This window comes from Ruditapes philippinarum, unplaced genomic scaffold (genome assembly GCF_026571515.1).
Source record: "Ruditapes philippinarum isolate M1 unplaced genomic scaffold, ASM2657151v2 ctg3083_1_1_1_1, whole genome shotgun sequence".
Lineage (NCBI taxonomy): Eukaryota > Metazoa > Mollusca > Bivalvia > Venerida > Veneridae > Ruditapes > Ruditapes philippinarum.
In genome coordinates, this window is record NW_026866180.1 from 287,944 (window position 1) to 312,504 (window position 24,561).

General features: G+C 33.8%; 1 protein-coding gene across 1 annotated transcript; it reads right to left on the reverse strand.

The window, feature by feature from the left end:
- Window positions 1-982: 982 nt before the first annotated feature.
- LOC132731581 (ribonuclease H2 subunit B-like) lies at window positions 983-24,561 on the reverse strand (the record flags this gene model as incomplete). Its single annotated transcript, XM_060717780.1, is given in 11 exon segments — window positions 983-2,668; window positions 3,819-3,893; window positions 5,001-5,055; window positions 9,056-9,137; window positions 9,682-9,772; window positions 10,671-10,735; window positions 11,699-11,813; window positions 12,260-12,333; window positions 14,250-14,357; window positions 15,177-15,248; window positions 24,494-24,561. Coding segments are annotated over 11 exon segments (901 nt in total), but the record flags the coding sequence as incomplete, so codon positions are not given.

The window sequence follows — 24,561 nt, forward strand, 5'->3', positions numbered from 1 at the left end:
ATACATGAACATGAAATGTTTACAATAAATTGTGTTACAGATATATTTTCTCTTTCTATGAAAGACCAATTTTTCTTATGGATCAAAGATGTTTAATTATTTAAAAGAATTACCAGCGATTAAAAAGCAAACGAGGTAACCCTGAAACCAGCTGTCATATAGGTATTCTGCGTTTATTTTCGATGTTGCTACATTAAGTTTGTCTCCCCGGATTAGGTAGATAAACCCCAGATATTCGTAATTCCATAGAAAGTCTGTCGAACTAAATAGACATATACCTTACTATTCTTATTAAAACATGTATATGTTTTCATTTTGGGACATCTGATTTGTTGATATATCAACTGAATCACGGATTTATATTACAATATAAATCTGTGACTGAATACAAGGGGCGTCCGTGGTAGAGTGGTTTCAACTTGCCCCTCACCGCTGTGGGTTCAAATCCTGACAGGAACTTGTGAATTATTTCATGTGAGGAAGCTATCCAGCTATCTTACTGAACGTCAGTGGTTCTAAGGTGCCCGTTCGTGCCTTAAATAATGCACGGAAGGGCGCCTCATGTTTGTTTCATTTTACGCCCTTTTCAACAGTATTTCAGTCATATAGGCGGGTAGTTTCCTAACCATCGTTCCTGGAGAGCGCCTTATGTCTTCCTTCACTAGTAAAGCTTGAAAGTCGTCATGTGACCTTTACTGTGTTGGTGTGACATAAAACCCTATCAAACAAACTGAACCAAAGTCCCTTTGGCTTCAATGGTGTGAGGGAGTTACACGGCTAGCATCCGGAGTGTCTGTGATTCTGCAAGGAGGGGCACCCCGAGGCAAGGAAGCCTCCCTGTACCAAGAAAGCTTAAATGTCGCAATATGATCTTTTACAGTATTGGTGTGACCTCGGTAGAAAACGCATGCCCATAACCTGTGTGTAATTGAGGACAAAATGAAGTGCAACTTTTATATAGACAAAATTTCAAAACAATACATGGATTTTTTCCTTTTATTCAATTTTATATGACAACTGAAATGCCAGCTCTGTATTATTTAACAGTAATTTATAAATAATATTATTTCCCATACACATTTTCTAACGTCAAAACATTAAATCTGATGTATTTTGAGCCATTTAGTGTTTAAATGCATGATGATTATATGCAATAATGGCAGATAAGGTTTGCAAAATTGAAAAAAAAACACCCAAATACTAAAACCCTACTGTTAGCACCAAAACATAGCAAGGACAAGCAAAATAAAATATAGTCTTACATATCTAAATGGCAGTGTTTACAATTATTATGCTATTGAACATTGTATATGAATAACACGTATAATTTTTCTTTACAATAAACTGTATATAACAAAGCTAAAACTATCGTATCTTAAAAATGATATAAAGTTAATGATATTCAAACAATATAACGATAATCGAGCAATATATTCAACATTGTTATTGGAACAATATATCTAAATCATCAGAATACAGTAATTTAATGAAGTAACCATGTATATTGTCATTTAAATACAAGAAAAATAATTGCCAATCAGAGAAAGTTATATTACCCCCCACCCCCACCGTTCTGCTGATTGTTGAAACAGTAAAAGTTATCAGATTAAGTACTACCAGGATAGAGCCACACCAGCCTGTACATTGTGCAGTCTGACCAGGCTCTTTACTGGTGACTACCTTAAAGATTCTGTATGTTGTAATTAACGTTGTGACCACACTAAGGTGAAATTTTATATATGTATATAATTATGCTTCTAAAACACTTTTCAAACATCCAAGAATATGTAAAATATGTACTGTGAATATTTGTCCACATTTGAGTTATCATTAAAATATATGCACTCATTTCTTATTGAAAAATTTGACTTAGAATTTACAATTTCTTATTAACATAAAGTGTAATTTCGTTAATATCTTTACAAATTATGCTCTTTGGAACTTGGAATATTGATAAATCTTCATTTGAGCACCATATTTATAATATAAAAACATTGAGTTACAGGATCTTCAAATAATTTATATTGATGGGCAGTGCTAAAATTGGAAGTTAGGCAAGTTTAGCATTAAACCACAACAAAGCAAAATGCTATAAAAAGATTCTGTGCTAATATTAAGTCTTAGACCCAAAATGACGATTACATCACAAAATCTAGCACTTAAAACAGCAAAATAGAACACTGTATATAAAACAAACAAGTTGAATAAACATAACTTCATTCTAAAGGTAAAGCTATGAACACTTTGAGTGGAAATTGATTAAATGCTACATGCTATACTATAAATCTGTTAAGTATTATTAATTTCAATATGTATAAATTTAACAAACTGTTAAACAAAACCGCTTAAAAAACATACATGCTATAAAATTCAATAAATAGCTTTAAAATGTGAATCTATTAATTAATTAAATAAACATCACTTCAAAACTGAAATCATATTCAAATCCTGTCTAAAATTTTCCAATTATCAAGGACCTACATATTTCCAGGTACATGTTTGACTGTTTATTTTTTTGGTCCTGCAGTGGGTCATCAATCACAGGTTTGACTGTATTCATACTCATCAATTATCAGGATTTTGTTTTTGGAGAGAAGAAACTCATCATGCTTTTCATCCCCGACTTGTCAACTTTCTCCAACTTCTTCTGTGCTGTGCTAGCTTTACCCTGTAAAAATTAGGTATTGTCATGTAAAATTGCTAGTCTAGTTATTTTAGTAGCGTGCAGTCTTTTTCTGACCTTTATGCAAGAAGTAGAAGCCAAATATAAAGTCCTTTCTCAATTGACAAAAATGTTGAAAATCCAAAATTGAAACTCCTCATCATTGTCTATATTTCTCCAAAACCACCAAAAGGTCAAGGCATAAATCATGATAAACAACACCATTTCTAAATGTGTATCATCATTTGAAAAAAAATTTGACTGTTTTCATAAATTCATATCAGTGTCATCAAAAATTCAGTGTCAATTTTTCCAAAACTTTCAAATGGTTACCAGTATAAAACAAAAATTCCAAATATAGTAAGTAAAGGCTGTTGCAAAAACAAGTAAAATTTGTCACTTGTGATTAAATCTCCTTCGAGTTTTAAGTTTGAGTCCTGATCACTGCTCATTACATATAGATGATATAGTTACCAAAGTCAATGTCTATGCTGTACTTAAGTCAAATTATAAATGTTTATTGTTCATTTTCAAACCAGTATTTCAGATGAATTAATAAAAGCTACTGGCAACTTGCAGGAAATACAGGTTTGATCTGGATCAGTAGAACTATTGTCCCTTTTTTACCCAAATGATTTTAAGTAAGCAAACTATAACTATTTCATCAAGCAGCTACAGAACTTGGGACTAATAATGTAACATGTGTATCTTTCTGTCCCAGTCCAACAAATCAAACCAGGTATTTTCTCTGCAGGTACACAATAAAGCTTTTGAAAACATCACAGTCATATCATAGTTAATGTTTAGGTTTTTTGAGACTATAGTACAAAAATAAATTTATATTCTGGTCAGACTATACATTTGAATACACTTGGACAATATGTGCTTCATTTTACAATCCAGCAATAACAGGATGGTCATCATGGGATAACTAAAGAAGTGATTATTTTTAATTTAAACATGCATGTATTCATTTTTAATTCTAACTTGCATTATAAGAATTACTAATACTTGAACAAATATCCAGTCTGCTTCCTAGGATTTACCAGTGCTAGTGTCATATGATAATGAGGAAACATGTTTGTGAGCCCAGAAGAACTTTCACCCAAGATCCCGAGTTGGGAACAAGACACTTAAACAACTGAGCTTGCCTTACCTTTTTAGACTTGTCTTCATGTTTCACATTCTGACTATAATCTTCATTAGGGGTTATATCTTCTAGTTTTGCTCTCTGTAATATTATTATCAATGTCAAAATAGTTTGCTGATAAAACTAATCTAGAATCCACACTTTTTAAGTAGAAACAATACAATATAAACTTGATGTCTTTAATGGTCCATAATGATTTATGTAAAGAAAATTCAGCACTGCTATATTTATATATTTTATTGTTTGTTTTGTAGAATTCAAGACACTATTTACGAGTAGAGTTTGCAGCAGGACGAACAGAACAATGTAGCCTGCTGGTAGAATTTAGCAACTACTTGTCTTGGCTCTAATAATATTTTTCAATCCCTGCTAATTGCCATATCCGACTTCTCAGCAAAGAGCAGCAGTATTTAAATAATTCTGTTAAACAAATGCAGCAGAATAAGCATACATTTCAAAAAACTTATAAATAACAAGGAACTAGAAATGTGTCCATAGGACACGGATGCCCCCACACGCCATTGTTCTGTCAATCTTATGACTCTAGGTCAAATATTTTTTGGACTACATGTGCCACAAGTTGAAAACTAAAAATCAACAAAGGGCCATAATTCTGTTAAATTTGGTCGCAGCAAAAATTCCTTCCTTTACAACCATCTACACATTAAGGTTGTTTATCCCTGGAAGTTTAAGCAAAATCTGCCATCCGGTTTAAGAGGAGTTGCGTTCACAAAATTTTTTACATAGTATATAGTGAAAAAATCAACAAAGGGCCATAATTCTGTTAAATTTGGTTGTAGCAAAAATTCCTTCCTTTACTACCATCTACACACTAAGGTTATTCATCCCTGGAAGTTTAAGCAAAATCTGTCATCCGGTTTAAGAGGAGTTGCATTCACAAAATTTCTACATAGTATATAGTGAAAAAATCAACAAAGGGCCATAATTCTGTTAAATTTGGTCGCAGCAAAAATTCCTTCCTTTACTACCATCTACACATTAAGATTGTTCATCCCTGGAAGTTTAAGCAAAATCTGCCATCCGGTTTAAGAGGAGTTGCGTTCACAAGATTTCGGGACGTACGGACAGACGGACGGACGGACGTTCGGCGTGACGGACACTCGGACGGATAAGTGCAAGGCTATATGCTCCCACTCTGTGGGGGCATAAAAATGAAGAAAAAACAACCTTTGATGGTGGATTCTTAGCATCTGATGGTCTCTTCTCTGCAACAACTGGTAAACTGTAACCATAAATCATGAGGAAGTAACATATTAAGCCACTGGTATACCTGGTATAACTCCAAGACCATAAACATGTTTTATAGACAAAATCCAATCATACAATATTTATTAGAGCTACTGACCACACATCAATGTTCACAAAACAAAATATTTCCAAACTAAGACTAATCAATAACAGAGGGCCATGATGGCCCTGAGGTCCGCTCACCTGTATATAGGCCCCCCCCCACCCCGGCCAATTTTTACCCACAAGGGCTTTTATTTGTTTATTTGAACAGACTTGGTAGACACCCATAAGAAGATGTTTCATGCTAAACATCTAAGTTCTACCTCATTGGCTTTTTTAAAAGAAGATTTTTAAAGTTTTTACTATACACATATAGTTAAAAACAATGACACCCCTGGGGCAGGGCCAGTTTTGACCCCCGGGCGTTTATTTTAACAAACTTTGTAAATATATACTTAAAGATGTTTCATGCTTAATATCTAAACTCTAGCTATTTGGGTTTTCAAAAGAAGATTTTTAAGTTTTTGCTATACACATATAAGGAAAATCAATGACCCCCCCCCCCCCGGGGCCAATTTTGACCCCAGGGCTTTTATTTGAACATACTTGGTAGACACCCATTAGAACATGTTTCATGCTAAATATCTTAGCTCTAGCTCTTTGAGTTCTTTAAAAGAAGATTCTTTAAGTTTTTACTATATGCATATAGGGAAAATCAATGACCCCCTGGGGCTGGGCCAATTTTGACCCCAGGGCTTTTATTTGTACAAACTTGGTAGAAACTTATAAGAAGATGTTTCATGCTAAATATCTTAGCTCTAGCTCTTTGGGTTCTTTAAAAGAAGATTTTTTAAGTTTTTACTATATGCATATAGGGAAAATCTATGACCCCCTGGGGCGGGGTCAATTTTGACCCCAGGGCTTTTATTTGAACAAACTTGGTAGACACTCACTAGAAGATGTTTCATGCTAAATATCTAAGCTCTAGCTCTTATGGTTCTTTAAAAGAAGATTTTTTAAGTTTTTACTATACGCATATAGGGAAAATCAATGACCCCCGGGGCGGGGCCAATTTTGACCCAAGGGCTTTAATTTGAACAAACTTGGTAGACACTCTTTAGAAGATGTTTCATGCTTAATATCTTAGCTCTAGCTCTTTGGGTTCTTTAAAAGAAGATTTTTAAGCTTTTACTATATGCATATAGGGAAAATCAATGACCCCCTGGGGCGGGGCCAATTTTGACCCCAGGGCTTTTATTTGAACAAACTTGGTTGACATTCACTAGAAGATGTTTCATGCTAAATATCTTAGCTCTAGCTCTTACGGTTCTTTAAAAGAGGATTTTTTAAGTTTTTACTATATGCATATAGGGAAAATCAATGACCCCCCGGGGCGGGGCCAATTTTGACCCCAGGGCTTTTATTTGAACAAACTTGGTAGACACCCATTAGAACATGTTTCATGCTAAATATCTTAGCTCTAGCTCTTTAGGTTCTTTAAAAGAAGATTTTTTAAGTTTTTACTATATGCATATAGGGAAAATCAATGACCCCCCTGGGCGGGGCCAATTTTGACCCCAGAGCTTTTATTTGAACAAACTTGGTAGACACTCACTAGACATTCACTAAAAGATGTTTCATGCCAAATATCTAAGCTCTAGCTCTTATGGTTTTTTAAAAGAAGATATTTAAAGTTTTTTCTTTTGGTTGCCATGGCAACCAGAGTTCTGCATGGAATTAAATTCTTTGAACAATTTTTAAAGGTGACCACCAAAGGAACATTCCTGTGAAGTTTGGATGAAATTGGCTCAGTGGTTTATGAGGAGATGTCATTTAAAGCAAAAGTTTACGGACGGATGGACGCCGGACGAAAAGCGATCACAAAAGCTCACCCTGTCACTTTGTGACAGGTGAGCTAAAAATAGAAGCAAGACATGTACTTATCATTTTTTTACATGTAAATATATCAACCTATGGTGTGGTTTTTATCTTATGATAATTATGATATCAATATGGCGACTTTCCTGCTTAACTGGTGAAGGAAGATCTAAAGTGCCATTTCATGCATTATTTTAGGCATGAACCTGAGATTTTTGTAAGCTGAAGGTTAAACATAATCATAATTTTATTCAAAAACATTAAAAATCCAGCACTGTACTTGTAACTTTTAGATGATCATACTTTCATAAATATCCATCTCAATCAATCTTCTAGTTAAATCACTTCTCTTTAAAATCTTACCAATGAAATTGTAATATGCTTTACAGTAATACAACTAGAAATGTGTCATCATGCCACGGATGCCCCCGCATGCAGCCAAAATTTCAGATGTTATAATATTTAGTTCCAAATTTGTTTGCACAAATTATTTTTTTCATTTTAAGTTCAAAGCCCTTAAAACTTTTCAATGTTAACACAAACCATTTCCATACAATGTTCAAGGCACTGAAATTATTCAGTCTTAACCTTTTGAAAATATCATATTTCATATTTGTAGCCAAAATAATGGCTACATACATTTCCACAAAAGTATGAGTGCTGAAACTGAAAGTTCAAAATTTTTCCAACATTCAAGAAAGATAAGTTTGTCCAAAATCATTGAAACGACGACAAATTCAAACTTAAACTGCTTATTCCTCAGATGTATCTTATATTATTTTCAAAGTGAAAGGGCATAACTCTGCCAAAAATCATTGAACCATGACCAAATTCGAACATGACCTGTATTTTATCATGACATATCCATATGTCAAGTTTGAGTTAAATGTGTTGTACCGTTGGGGAGATAATGAACAGAAACTGAAAATTTCATATTATTTTCAAAGTAAAAGGGGCATAACTCTGCCAAAAATCATCGAACCATGACCAAATTCGAACTTGACCTGTATTTTATAATGACGTATCCATATGTCAAATTTGAGTTGAATGTGTTGTACCGTTGGGGAGATAATGAACGGAAACTGAAAATTTCATATTTTCAAAGTAAAAGGGGCATAACTCTGCCAAAAATCATCGAACCATGACCAAATTCGAACTTGGCCTGTATTTTATCATGACATATCCATATGTCAAATTTGAGTTGAATGTGTTGTACCGTTGGGGAGATAATGAACAGAAACTGAAAATTTCATATTATTTTCAAAGTAAAAGGGGCATAACTCTGCCAAAAATCATCGAACCATGACCAAATTTGAACTTGACCTGTATTTTATCATGACGTATCCATATGTCAAATTTGAGTTGAATGTGTTGTACCGTTGGGGAGATAATGAACAGAAACTGAAAATTTCATATTATTTTCAAAGTAAAAGGGGCATAACTCTGCCAAAAATCCTTGGACCATGACCAAATTTGAATTTGACCTGTATTTTATCATGACGTATCCATATGTCAAATTTGAGTTGAATGTGTGCAGCCGTTACTAAGATAATGAACGGAAACTGATGATGACGGAATGACAGAATGACGGAATGACGGAATGACGGAACAGGGTAACACTATATGCCCCGGCCATTACATGGCGGGGGCATAATAAAAATTATCAGATTATTGCATGAAGTGCTGAAACAAAATGTATACCGTCCCATTCTTAAATAGTGAATGCTAAATTTCAACTGGAGAGTCTTTAAGTTATATTCTTTAAATTTCGACTGGAGAGTCTTAGTCATATTCTTTATAAGTTTAATTATTTTCTTCTCCTGCCAGCGCGAGCCCTGTGAGAATAAGAGGTTTTAATTTTCAACTTTTCCGGTATAATTTTGTTTGTTTGTTTTGGATTTTACGTCACATTGACACAGTATAGGTCATATCGCGATGCTCCAGCTTTACTGGTGGAGGAAGACCTCAGGTGCCATTCCGTGCATTATTTCCGACACGAACGGGCACCTGAGTAGAACCACCTACGTTCCTTCCGGTATAATAAAATGTCACTAAAAGTTTATGATTAAGCATGCACAGCAAAGCAAAGCAAATCACAGAATATAGTTACTCACCCTAAATGTTCTCTCAGCAAGTTGGTTAATTCTGTAGGAAGATAGTCGGACACCACTCCAAAAGCATATCTCATATACTCCTCTGAAATATCAATAATGATTCTAATCTTAAATACTAAAGCAAATAAAGAATTTTATATTTGTTTCGATTTACTACCTAATTTCTCTAACTTTGTCGGCCATATTGTACAGTGAATCAGAATTATTTTACCAAAGTCAGAAATCCCATGAAATCAGTGCAATATTGTTTTATTAGGATCTACCTGTCAGTTAAGACAATGATGTTTATCAAATAGTTTATTTCTATTCATAACTGTGATAACTACCTTTTTCAGCTGGCCATAACAGTAGTTGTTTTTTTTTGTTTTTTTTAACAGTACCATAAAAGGTTTGCTACTTTCATCATTCCATAAAAATCCACCAAAAGTAATGGACAAGGTAATTTTGTTTGTTTGCTTCATTTTACGCCTTTTCTCAACAGTATTTCAGTCATATAGACGGGTAGTTTCCTAACCATCCTTCCTGGAGAGATACACCAGTACTAGACTACATTCCTCCGTGCTAATGACCATCAACGCAGGAAAACACTAATTGCAATACCTGTAATAATAGATCATTTAACAAACCTTCAGTAGCTTTACTCTGTACAAGTTCTGATGTTTTAGCACCGGACACACAAACATTCTTCTCCTCCAATACTTTACATACATTTTCTGTCTGAAATAATAATTCATTAAATACTAATACTTTGAAAATGCTCAAACAAATTAACTTTAAAACGCTTCCCTGCAAATAGATATTAGTAAATACAGAGCCATCCATATTTTCCTTTAGTATTTTTCATCTTTGTATCTTTATTTTTGTTTGTTTGTTTGGTTTTATAGTGCACCAATACAATTTATGTCATATAGCACAGGGACAGGAAGACGATTTTGGCTAACCATGGGTGTTACAATCTTAAAGGTCAAAACCACCTAACTTGCTGGCACTATGAGATGCATAGATTCCGGTAATTCAAACCTATTTAATCGCCTCTTACAATCATAAAGGGATAAATGGTGGCTGCAATTCTGATGCTTCAACCCTTTAAGGCAACCCTCAGCAACAAGGGGGAAATTCCCAGCAAGTCTACTCAAATCAATATGTATGACACAAATACAATATCAATATTCAAAAGAAATCTGAAATCACTTTTTCCAGCATGTTATGCTATCCATCCTGCACAGCATGCCTGATTTTTTAGAATAATGAATGTATGTGGACATGAGTTAGTTAAAGGGAGCTTAATTAACATTTACAAAGGTAAACCAAAAACCAAGTCAATGTTTTGGGGTATGTATAAAGCAGGCACTTTTTCATGATTTTAAATTAACCATTGTGCTCGCTATATATTCATTCCCCAAAATATCAGCTTATTTTGTGAAATGTGAAAGTTCTTTCCAGCAGTCAACTGTTTCACTGAATTTCCTCTCATCTTGTTGAATTTGGATAACAAAATAAAAGGGAAACTTTTGTTCTCTATAGAAAAGTGGACAAAACACTATTTTAATCATCTTAAATCAATGAAATGTTTTCACAGTTACTGATATTTCAGTTCCTGCTTCTACAAACTTGCCTTTAACTTCAACCAAGATAATGCCTTGTCTTTGTTATATCTGTATGCTTTAAAATCATCATCACCTAAAATAGAAAATAAATAAGCAATCTTAAAGCATATGCATCTTAAATATCAGAAATTATCTAGGGCACTGCAATGTGCAATTTTATTGTAATGCCTTTATCATTGTTTTGATAAGATTACAATAAACTCTAACATTATGATACAGGTCATTTGTCTTTTAAATATCTTTTAAAGCACATTTATACAGGACCTTGAATTCTACAGTCTCATCCTTATGATGTGTTAGATTTTGTTTTTGTTTGTTTTTGGTTTAATTGCAATTTTTAACTCATTTTAAGTCATACCTACCAGTTATTGCCTATTTCTCCTTAAGTGACCGACTACTAATAACAAGTTATTTATTAATCAGCCGTGAGAGACAAATGACCATTGCACTCAATGTCTATGCCTTGCCCCAACAAAGTAACCTTGGATTAATAGGGCAAAGCTCTCCCTACTGAGCTAAGCGGGCAGCCAAAAAATGTCAGTAACTTTAGTTAAGAGTTGTGGAGATTCAAACTCATGACCCAAGGTTTGTAGTCAAAAAGTGTGGCCACTAGAGTATACTGTCTAAAGAAGGGATGGCAACAAATACCAAAACTTATACTCGAGTACTGGGTCATTTTTCCGATCAAGTACTTGGTTACTTGGATGATTTCCAATGATCTTCAAAGATTTATCACACAATATCAACACCGTCCGCATGCTACTTTCGTTTTCTATTTAAATTTATAGAATTCACAACTATAAATAGGACTGCAAGGGAAGTAACTTAGAATAACCAATAAACAAATCAATTAAAATTAAATCAACAACATTTTATTTTACAATGTTTTAATTAATGCACAATTGAAGGTAATTAAATATCATAGAGGCCAACTGACGTTAGCGACGCAGGCGTTCAATCCCATGGGTGTGTCGCTTTGTTCGATCAAGTACTGGGTTAACCTGTTAATCAATGTCATCTAAAGCAATCCTTTTACCTTTGACATCCGATACATTCTCCAGATGATCTGGTTGACAACAAGACTGTAACCTGCGGCATTCTGGGTAATCTTCATCTATCACTATCTGATCTAATGTCATAAACTTTTCTGACTGTAACATATCAAACAAATTATTCTACTTTAATACTTTGGTAATTAGTAGCAATAAAATGATTTGAATGATTTCCCATTACATAACTTGTTACAATACACTAAGTCCCTGTTATATCGCTCACGTTGGGCTCCAAGATCTCAATACTGCATTATTATGGGGTACCATTCTGATATATAATGCTTACCGTGAAATTACCAAATTACCTAGTCCACTGCTAGTGCACATAATGAATTTCTACTTATTGTTCAATGAATATTTACAAATATTTTCAACATTGACAAGTCATGGACTGACATATTCATAACAAAATCAAATGGTAAAAATTGTTGGCAACATCTGACAACTCTCAAAAAATCTTGATTAACATATTATATCTTAATTGTATAATTGTGTATTGCATTATTATTAATACTTTTTACAGTAGTAAGTGTTTATGATCTTACCTTAGCAGCTTGTATGAGGTATGGTAAAATAAGGAACACTGGATCTACAGGTGTAGTTATATATAAACTGCCATCTGAAAAATGATACAAGGAAATTAAATGATTGTTTTTCATCTGATTTTAAGTAACACCAAACATAATCAAGGCCGAACATTTTTGGGAGCTTTCAGCATTACTGGTTGATAAAGACCACATGACATGTGAGCCTCTGTATATTATTTTAGACAGGAGTGGGCACCACTGACAGTCCATAAGCATTATTAAATGAGCAATTATTAACTCAACTTTACAAATAGTAAAAACTAGGGCTGGGAACAAATAATGAATTGGATGTTCGAATATTCGTTTTCCATATTCAAATATATTCGAATATTCGTTTTTACAACATTTGTTCCAATATCTATCTTTGACGTATACGTATCCGAAATTGATTGCGTCGAATACTATACTACTTTAATATGCTTGGAATAATCGACGATTTAAAAGACCTTTATTGCTGTGTCAAAGTTTTTTATTATCATTATTATTTTATACATTGTTAATCGATATACATGTTTACTTTTGAAATGAATTCATAATTTGATTGTCTTTTGTTTAGTTAATCCGACCACTGTCTTATAAACGGGAGGTAACTCACGTGACTTGACTGACAGTAATATGAATCATCGTAGCTTCTTAGCCCCAATTAAACATAAATATATTGAAACTTAACTTAAATTATTAAATATTTATTTATTTATAATTTTAGATAAGGTTTAAAATATTCTTAAAATAAATTTAGCTATAACGCAGTAAATATCATCTATGGAATAAATATATTATGACGGAATTAAGACATAACGCGTCGATCAATGCGTTCCGATTTATTCCTCTTCACAAAATTCAATACATTGATTAATCGGAAATTTTATACACAGAAAAAAATATATGACATAATTAAAATCGGATTAATTTACATAATAAAATGTTAAACAGGTAAATTGCAAACTGTTAAACGGGTGCCCTTTGATCAATTAGACTCCAAAGTTTTCACAGTTAATTGGCGATAATTGTTGACATGCGTTATACAAACATATGAACACCTGGTCAAGTGAAGGTCAAGGGATTACTTTTACGATCTTAATTGAAATTTGAAAGTAATGACTAAAAAAACATTTCTCCCTTTTTTTCGAATATTCGTATTCGTTTTTCAATGTTCGAATATTCGGTAGTGTTTCGAATATTCGAAAATAATTCCCGGCCCTAGTAAAAACATATAATGTTCTTACGAGCTTTTTTAGTTTAGTTAATACAAAATTTATCACAGGACGCTATAAGCTTATAAACACACTTTCGAATCCATTCCTTAAACCATCCAGTTCTCATCAATATGGGAAAAGTTTCTTTCTTGCAGAAACAACAGTTTGCCCCTGACATGGTTTGAACCCATTTGACAAGATACTTAAATTACTAGTACATTAATCAAACAGCCACACAATGACCTGTCTTCCACTAAAACATAACATTTTGGTCAAAATGCACCAAAATTTTATGTTAACTCTCATGTATTTTTATGAATTCATTATAATTTTGAAGTTATTATAATTATTATTCATTTGTGGTGGAAGATATTTTATATTAATATTTTTGTTTTGTTTTGTTTTGTTTTGGGTTTTACGTTACATTGACACAGTATAGGTCATATTGCAACATTCCAGCTTTACTGGTGGAGGAAGACTTTAGGTGCCCTTCCGTGCATTATTTCAGGCACGAATGGGCACCTGAGTAGAACCACCGACGTTCCTTATCCTAGCTGGATAGTTTCCTCACATGAAAGAATCCAAACTCCCTTAAGGGATTCGAACCCACAGCGGTGAGGTACAAGTGGTTTGAAGTCAACGACCTTTACCACTCGGCCACGATTTTATATTATACTTATTAAATCTTCATTCTACTCAAAATACCTAATGAACCAATCAAAATTGACATAGCAAACATGTTCATTACTCACCATGTTGAACTGTTTCCCCAATAAACCAGGATCTAAATTCTTCTTTAAACTGAACTATCTCATAAATATCTTTGTCTTCATTGCTAAATAAAAACAAACATCTCTGCCCTGAAACAAACATAATTACAAGTACTATTAAAGTATTACTACCTTATTACTGTACAGATTTTTACCCTTTACCTACTCTGGAACCGAAAGTGATTAGCCTTTGCCACCAATGGCCAATATAAAGCCAATCCAGCCTGCACTACCCTGCAGTCTGACCAGGCTCTCAAATGTTCTTCTACATCAAAAACCCTTAAACACTGAATGGACAGTTTCAAATTAACTCAAAGTATGCAAATCATTTACATGAATTCAGGAGTTAAAAGTTTGACTTATACTGGGCATATTACACAATGATACTGTGATCATGAATGAAATTTATAAATTTTCAATATTAACTTTCTTTATGAGCAAATTACATCAGACTCTGTAATAATGATTGAAATAATGACTTAATCCTACAGTGCTATTCAAATATGCATCTGATCTATGACATTCTATCCAACAATACATATGAAGTTAATTCTGCGAAAAATTTTTCCTTATGAGTGTAATCTATGTATTTCATTTGGAGACATAATAAGTTTTTTGAAAACTGAAAATAACAGCATATTTTTGAGTTTAATGGGGTTTTAAACATCAGCATTGTAATTTTTAGACCTAATTAGAACCGTAACTAGACTAGAATGATGTCTTACTTTCTGTTAATTAATACATGTACATCATGATGGAACAACGTAAAATATCAATGACAAATTAAAAATGTAAACATTCTGTACCTTAATAAATGCATCTTTTTACATTCCTAATTTTAAGGATAAACTTATTAACTAGCTACTTGATGAGCATGTTAAAGAGTTACTGAGTACTTTATACACACACCTGTTCTAGGATGTTTAAGTCCACATACAATTGATTCAGGATTTGTGTTTGGATCTGGCTTAATAACCTCATCTGTAAAATAAACAAAAACAAAAAATAAATAAGAATGAATGAGTGAATGAATGAACAAGTAGCACCACAATGCAACAAAAACCAGTTTTTAGGACCAAGGCTTTGCCTAATTTCATATTAGACATTGATTGTATTTGATGAATAAATAATTTGTATAATTAGAGTTTATTAAGTTAATTACAAACTTCGTTTACCATTTTATGATTTAAGCATATGATTTATTCCGTTTAAACAGGCTGGTGAAAATGCCCGATCGGACTTATGATTTTTTTTGTTTTGTTTTGTGTTTAACGTCACATCGACACAGTATAGGTCATATCGTGACGTTCCAGCTTTACTGGTGGAGGAAGACCTCAGGTGCCCCTCCGTGCATTGTTTCAGGCACGAACGGGCACCTGAGTAGAACCACCGACGTTCCATAAGCTAGCTGGATAGCTTCCTCACATGAAAGAATCCAAAGTCCCTGTTGGGATTCGAACCCACAGCGGTGTGGGGCAAGTGGTTTCAAGTCAACGACCTTAACCACTCGGAGACAGACGCCCTGATCTGACTTATGACATATCAATCATATTTCTAGAAAAATAATAAAGATATTTCTTTTAAACTATTATTGTTTATTTCAAGCATAATATATGACATAAACAGAAAGAAAAATAATTGGTTACTGTCACTTTTGTGAGAATTATTTCCCCTTTTTTCATGTTTATATGCACATAATTTATGTAATCCTTAAAACATATGTTGCAAATTTGCAATGTAAAATTCTTAACATAAATGTGTCCAACATCTTCATTTTGCTCAAAATTATTGCGGCAGTACCTTTTTATTCTATATCTTTGGATTTAATATTCTGTTTCTGGCATAAATACTTTGACAATTCTTTGACAGTGAACATTATACTTTGAAGTTTCCTTTGAAAACAGAATGAAATGTATGCAGACAGGCAGTGTTCAATCTAGAGCGCGCCATTGCGCCATTGACCCCCTGAAAAGGCCGCCGGCGCAAAACAAAATCAACTGTGGGCCCGATGGGCGCACTCATAGAAAATGCCCTAAATGACATTAGAATGCTTTCTAAAACCTGATTGAGTACATAAAAGAAGTTTTTTGTGAATAATATTAATAAATACTGAATTCAAAACTGAAGTTTGTATTGAAAAACAAGAGCATGTTGGTAAGATAGTTTACCGCACTCGGTAACCCATTTAAAACCTTAATCGCTACGCTCTCTCGGTCCGCGTCTGTAAATACTATGTAGACCTGTTCGTACCGTAACTATTACTTACTTTTGAGTCACAGTTTTTATAAGCAAAACAAATCGTCACAGATAATCCAATACGTGCGTGTAGTTATAGTTTTTTCACGGTCAAAACAAATAAATATGTAATAACTTTCCAAAGGAAAAAAAATATATATGTATGTGAAAATGCGAGTTAATTATAGAGAAGTGTGCATAAATTAATACGAACACGCCTTCATCCAATTAAAAATGTCTTAAAGATGGAGCAATCAAACACGATTGGCTAGGGAGTGTCTGACAATTAAGTAAATTAACTTTGATTGGTCTTTGGCTGGTCGTCGCTAAAACATGCATATCATTAATCAATACAGACATCTTAAGCGTGACGTAAGAACTGCTGCCCTGACAAAAGATCAAAGGTACCGGTATGTCAATATACATTGTCTTAGCACCTGTTGACACTTTGTTTTTCGCTTGGATATATTGAGAAGAGTAAATGTTTTTAGCGACTATTGTAAGTTTATATTCTTCATAAACAAAGCTAATTTCAAAATATGATTTTCCTTTATATATCGGGCGCTGATTAAAAAACTGAACATTATTGTCAAATATCCCTGGTAACATTAAAATAAGATTCATATTTTTCTTTGAACATTATGTCATCGCGTTTCTTTACCAATCAGTTCTTAAATTTGAGCCTGTATCAACGCTAATGTCATTTTTTTTAGTTGAGTTGTTTTGGAATTTTGCAACCGTTTTTGGTCTAAATATGGTACGTGAACAAGTAACTTAAAAGATACAATAGCTTATTTGAATTTGATGTTCATTTTAAGTGTGGGCCCCCTTTTTTCTAAAATGACCCCCTTTTGAAAAGTTTATGGGCCCGAAGGGCCCCCTGGGAATTTGTTCTAGATTGAACACTGAGACAGGTGTCGGTGCAATGAATTGGATCATAAACAGATAAAGAAGTTATTTAACTTATTTTGTTTTATACTTTGTATATGTAACATCCTTTTTAAAGACTTGGAAAATAATGTGTTATATGAACATGAAAAAGGGGAAATAATTCTCACAAGAGTGACAGTTACCAAATATTTTTCTTTCTGTTTATGTTATACATTATGCTCAATCAACAAACAAAGTTTTAAAGAAATCTCTTCATTATTTTTCTAGAAATCTGATTTTTTTTGTCATAAGCCCGATCGGGCATTTTCACCAGCCTGTTAAATCTATCTGGTTACAAATTATGGGTTATGACTTCTGGTACGAATAAATTGTAGACAAATCTTTCGCAAACAGGACGTTTCGGCCCCAAACCAAATCGGCCCCTGTGCAAAAATCGGCCCCTAGACGTTTCAGCCCTTTTTTATTAGTTTTATTAAAGTATTAAAGGAATTTTTATACTTAAAATCGTTAACATTTTTTGTCTATTAATTGATTGATGGCACACAAACAATTACCACACTTTAATCCTTTATTAATAATCCATAATCGATCTCTAAATTTAACTATTTAGATAAATGCTTTTTTTTTTCAAGAAGTAACAATAAATAGACACTTAATCCTTAATTTATAAGACAGTTGACAAACTGCAAAAACTTTTTGATTAACAAAGTTAATTACAATATATTATTAATTTATTATACCCTAAAAATCATTATCTTTTGATCTCTATCATTTTACAGCTATTTAAATATTTACATATATGTTTTTTTTTGTTAGTACAAGTATAATTTTTGACTGTTATGTGTTGTTTGGCTTTGGCTTGCCCGGCTATAGACTACATGTGTATATTTGAAAGAAAATCAAATAAAAAACAATTAAAGAATACATAGAATTATATACCTATCAATGAAATTTTCAGTGTCAGTTCTATAACGGCGCCATTTTCAATGATAATAGGCAGGAGATTCCGATAATGGGACAATCGCATCTTTTCGGATAAATAATAATCGTCGAGTATTCCGAGTGAAAACGGAAGCGAATGACACCTTTAAAACGGAAAAATTAACTGACTTCCCCATTCATAGGCTTTGCCTAATTTCATATTAAATGTTTGTCTCATGTCTAGTTCAGTGTCTTGCTTTTAATCGTTCAAATTAAAAAAATGCTTAATGATAATAAGCAGATACAAATCTGTTTCAGTGTTCGTGTACTATGTTTTGTTTAATAAAATTTGTTCTGTTTTGTTTGTTTATAGGAAGTGGCTAGCCGTACGGCTAGGCAAAAGTTCTAGCCGTACGTGAGTCACGTACGGCTAGCCAGGACACACTGAATGGTCTAGCCGTACGGCACTTTTCAAAGTAAAAAATGCATACAGTATGTTATTTTATGTCGTTAAGCGAGGATTATAATCAAGAAACAGCTATTCTTTTCGTTTTTTTTTTACTTTTAGAGATAAATTGCCATGTTGGCTACAGTAAAGAAAGTACAAATATCGATCTTTGTCATCTCCAGACGACGGGAAAAAAGAGTTGTAATCGTTTACATCGATCATTATTATAATAATCCTTTTTGTTTCAATAGGTTTAAATCTCAACATCTTTATTTAAAATGAAAAACAATTAACACTGAAAATATTTATTGTTGGACTCTAATAATCAATTACTGACAGTTTTAAAGGAAAGTTTGCATGTTCCGTGAAGCGCACTTTTAATTTAGGCTAAATGATTTTGATTTGGCCGTTATATAGATTAATATAAATCCGTGATATATATGATTATTTATTCCATATTATATGATGTGTTTAATTAACAAGAGGGCCATGATGGCCCTGAAGTCGCTCACCTGTATATAGCCCCCCCCCCCCTGACAGGGCCAATTTCAACCCAAGGGCTTTTATTTAACAAACTTGGTAGACACCCATAAGAAGATGTTTCATGCTAAACATCTAAGCTCTAGCTCATTGGGTTTCTTAAAAGCAGATTTTTAAAGTTTTTACAATACACATATAGTGAATAAATGACACCCCTGGGGCGGGGCCAATTTTGACCCCAGGGCTTTCATTTGAACAAACTTTATAGACACTTACTAGAAAATGTTTCATGCTTAATATCTAAACTCTAGCTATTTGGGTTTTTTCAAAGAAGATTTTTAAGTTTTTGCTATACACATATAAAGAAAATCAATGACCCCCAGGGCTGGGCCAATTTTGACCCTAGGGCTTTTATTTGAACAAACTTGGTAGACACTCATTAGAAGATGTTTCATGCTAAATATCTTAGCTCTAGCTCTTTGAGTTCTTTAAAAGAAGATTTTTTCAAGTTTTTACTATATATGCATATAGGGTAAATCAATGACCCCCTGGGGCGGGGCCAATTTTGACCCCGGGGCTTTTATTTGAACAAACTTGGTAGACACTCATTAGAAGATGTTTCATGCTAAATATCTTAGCTCTAGCTCTTTGGGTTCTTTAAAAGAAGATTTTTTAAGTTTTTACTATATGCATATAGGGAAAATCAATGACCCCCTGGGACGGGGCCAATATGGACCCCAGGGCTTTTATTTGAACAAACTTGGTAGACACTCACTAGAAAATGTTTCATGCCAAATATCTAAGCTCTAGCTCTTAGGGTTTTTTAAAAGAAGATATTTAAAGTTTTTTCTTTCGGTTGCCATGGCAACCAGAGTTCTGCATGGAATTAAATTCTTTGAACAATTTTTAAAGGTGACCACCAAAGGAACATTCCTGTGAGGTTTGGATGAAATTGGCTTGGTGGTTTATGAGTAGATGTCATTTAAAGTAAAAGTTTACGGACGGACGGACCGACGGAAGCCGGACGAAAAGCGATCGCAAAAGCTCACCCTGTCACTTTGTGACAGGTGAGCTAACAAAAAATGATTAAATAATTTACTTTCATACAAATAAAACAATAAATCATAAGCATAAACAAGAGGGCCATGATGGCCCTGAGGTCGCTCACCTGTATATAGGCCCCCCACCCCCCCCCCCCCAACGTTGCAGAGCCAATTTAAACCCAAGGGCTTTTATTTGCACAAACTTGGTAGACACCCATAAGAAGATGTTTTCATGCTAAACATTTAAGCTCTAGCTCATTGGGCTTTTAAAAGAAGTTTTTTTTTTAAAGTTTTTTTACTATACACATATAGTTAAAACAATGACACCCCTGGGGCCGGGCCAGTTTTGACCCAGGGCTTTTATTTGAACAATCTTTGTAGACACTTACTAGAAGATGTTTCATGCTTAATATCTAAACTCTAGCTATTTGGTTTTTTCAAAGAAGATTTAAAGTTTTTGCTAAACACATATAAAGAAAATCAATGACCCCCGGGGCGGGGCCAATTTTGACCCCTGGGCTTGTATTTGAACAAACTTGGTAGAAACTTTTTAGAACATGTTTGATGCTCAATATCTTAGCCATAGCTCTTTGAGTTCTTTAAAAGAAGATTTTTTAAGTTTTTACTATATGCATATAGGGAAAATCATGACCCCCGGGGCGGGGCCAATTTTCACCCCAGGGGCTTTTATTTGAACAAACTTGGTAGACACCCATTAGAACATGTTTCATGCTAAATATCTTAGCTCTAGCTCTTTGGGTTCTTTACAAGAAGATTTTTTAAGTTTTTACTATATGCATATAGGGAAAATCAATGACCCCCCGGGCGGGGCCAATTTTGACCCCAGGGCCTTTATTTGAACAAACTTGGTAGACACACACTAGAAGATGTTTCATGCCAAATATTTAAGCTCTAGCTCTTTGAGTTCTATAAAAGAAGATTTTTAAGTTTTTACTATATGCATATAGGGAAAAATCAATGACCCCGGGGCGGGGCAAATTTTCAACCCAGGGCTTTTATTTGAACAAACTTGGTAGACACCCATTAGAACATGTTTCATGCTAAATATCTAAGCTCTAGCTCTTTGGGTTCTTTAAAAGAAGATTTTTTAAGTTTTTACTATATGCATATAGGTAAAATCAATGACCCCGGGGCGGGGCCAATTTTGACCCCCAGGGCTTTTATTTGAACAAACTTGGTAGACACTCACTAGAAAGATGTTTCATGCCAAATATCTAAGCTCTAGCTCTTTTAAGTTCTTTAAAAAGAAGATTTTTTTAAGTTTTTACTATATGCATATAGGGAAAATCAAATGACCCCGGGGCGGGGCCAATTTTCACCCCAGGGCTTTTATTTGAACAAACTTGGTAGACACCCATTAGAACATGTTTCATGCTAAATATCTTAGCTCTAGCTCTTTGGGTTCTTTACAAGAAGATTTTTTAAGTTTTTACTATATGCATACAATGTATAGGGAAAATCAATGACCCCCGGGGCGGGGCAATTTTGACCCCAGGGCTTTTATTTGAACAAACTTGGTAGACACTCACTAGAAGATGTTTCATGCCAAATATCTAAGCTCTAGCTCTTATGGTTTTTTAAAAGAAGATATTTAAAGTTTTTTTTTTGGTTGCCATGGCAACCAGAGTTTCTGCATGGAATTAAATTCTTTGAACAATTTTTTAAAGGTGACCACCAAAGGAACATTCCTGTGAAGTTTGGATGAAATTGGCTTAGTGGTTTATGAGGAGATGTCATTTAAAGTAAAAGTTTACGGACGGACGGACGGACGGACGACGGACGGACGGACGCCGGACGAAAAGCGATCACAAAAGCTCACCCTGTCACTTTGTGACAGGTGAGCTAAAAACACAACGTTAATTATAACTTAAATAGTTATTATTCAATCATAAATATAACTTTTCATACACATATACAACGAAAGTACTTTGAATAATTATGCGTCATGTAACTTTGACACTTTTATCAAGATGACAACGCTTGTATTTCCATCGTATTCTTTTTTTTTTTTGACAAAATGGTGGAGCATTAAAAGTGGACAAATGCGGATTTTTGGATAAAATACCTGTTTAAAAGATACAAAATAATATACACATTTTCGACATTCATATAATTTTGAAAAAATGCCGTACGGCTAGACAATACAATGTGCCCTGGCTAGCGATACGTGACTCACATACGACTAGACCTTTTGCCTAGCCGTACGGGCCCGTACGGCTAGCCACTTCCTTGTTTATCTGTTTATATTATCGTGGACTAACCAGTTCTCAAACCTCTAAGCATTCAAGAGGTCTTTTAATGTAAATAAAAATATATCTTTATAAAAATTCTTTACATATGTACACTTTAATCTTTATGTAACATTTCTGTAAAATTTGACTGAAATTCAACTATTAAAAAAGCTCTATTTCCATCTTGGAAAAGCACAACCCTCTGTTATAAAACTAACATGGCCTCTTAAAATAAAGAACCTAATCTCAAACCCCTTCACAGACATCTGCCGAGGACGCGATTTTGCGCCATTGGCGCTAAAAAAATGAGAATGGCGCAGGAAAATCGGCAGCAAAGGGCCATGGGCGCATCTTAAATCTGTGCCAGACTTATAAGAAAACAAAACTGGCTGCTGGGTTATTTAGTCATCCAGTCAAAACTGGTACCAACAGCAACATGTTACCCATGCTCCTGTAATACCGCATATTTTTAAGTTTATCCATTCCCCTATAGCTTTTTGTCCATGTTATCTACTTACCGCATTTCTTCTCACAATCCCTTTCCCACACAGATACTCATTTCTACTACCGTAAATTTAATCAATAAAACAAACAAACAAATTATACAACTACTTAATATTTAAAATGATTATCGGTAACTGAAAAAAAAGTGTTGCTATTTTTAAGAAATGCTGTAAGTTACAGTATAATCTGACAGGTGTTCAACTTGATCAACCCTAAGGTCACTCAAGTTCACGCAAGTTTTGGCTGATGAAGTGTAAAAAAAGATGTATATTTCGTCATCAGAATGTTTGACAGGGTGATTAACCAATCAGAGAAACATTGTGCATGACTTTTTTCATGATCAAAAGGTCTGTCGGCAAATGTCTTGATGTATGCTGTCTACACAGAGGCATACAAGGGGCAATAAAATTCGTCAATATACAGTGGTAAGGGACATTTGGTGCAAAGTAGAACAATTAAATGGATAATGCACAATATAAGACATTACAAGTAGAACCAGCAATTATGTGAATAAATTTGCATATCAAATTTTTTTGAGCAGCCATTAATAAAATATTTTCATTTTTGCTTGCAATTAATATTTGTTAAAGTTACCATGTAGGCATAATTTTTTAATTATTGGTAAAGTACTGAATTATAAGTGAACCACTTGTCATAAAATATGATTTAAGTTTTATTACCTGGGAAATTCAATTACATGTATCTACAAACTTTTTAACAGTTATTTTGGTCAATGTTTACTTATTTTCCCAAGGCCCATACTTTGGTAAAAATGGCCCATCATTTTCAGACCAAGTGGGCCCAGGGCCCAGTACTTTCAAATTCTTGGCAGATCTCTGCCTTCAAGTATCTCTAAAATTCTACTGTTTAGTTTAGCCAACGAAGTGATTGTTATATGCCTATCACATGACAATGAAGTACTCTACAGGATGCAGGTACCTGCTTTAAGATATTTTTGTCTACAATATTCATTTTCACAAATAGTTAATGGTGTATCTATGGGACTTACAAAGGTAATAGCAATTTGTATGAAATTACACTATGTAATAAAATATGTTATGTAAATATTTGTTCCTATGCACTGTTTTCATTTGACATCAGCAGACATGTCTGTCAGAAACTAAGCTTTTATGGACACAAGTTCAGGACATCATAGTCACTTCTAGTAAAAAAATAACAGCACATGAATGAAAGGTTTGAGAATAGGTTGGGTGTGAGATTAGGTACTTATACGATACAACTATTTTAGTCTCATTCAATTACAAAATCGTATCTCATTCCTTTTATTGATTCATTTATTGAAATGCTATTAAAATTCTGGAATAAACACGTTAAGGTAAGATTTATTCTTAACTAAATATGGGGCCGATTTGGTAAAGGGCCGAAACGTCTTGGGTAATTTTGGGCCGACACGTCCTGGGGCCGAAATGACTCGAAACAATCTTTCCATACCTTTCGCTATGAAAAGCCACTGCGTCGGATCTTTTACAACAAAAGGTTGCTTCTTCGTTTCTTTGTCA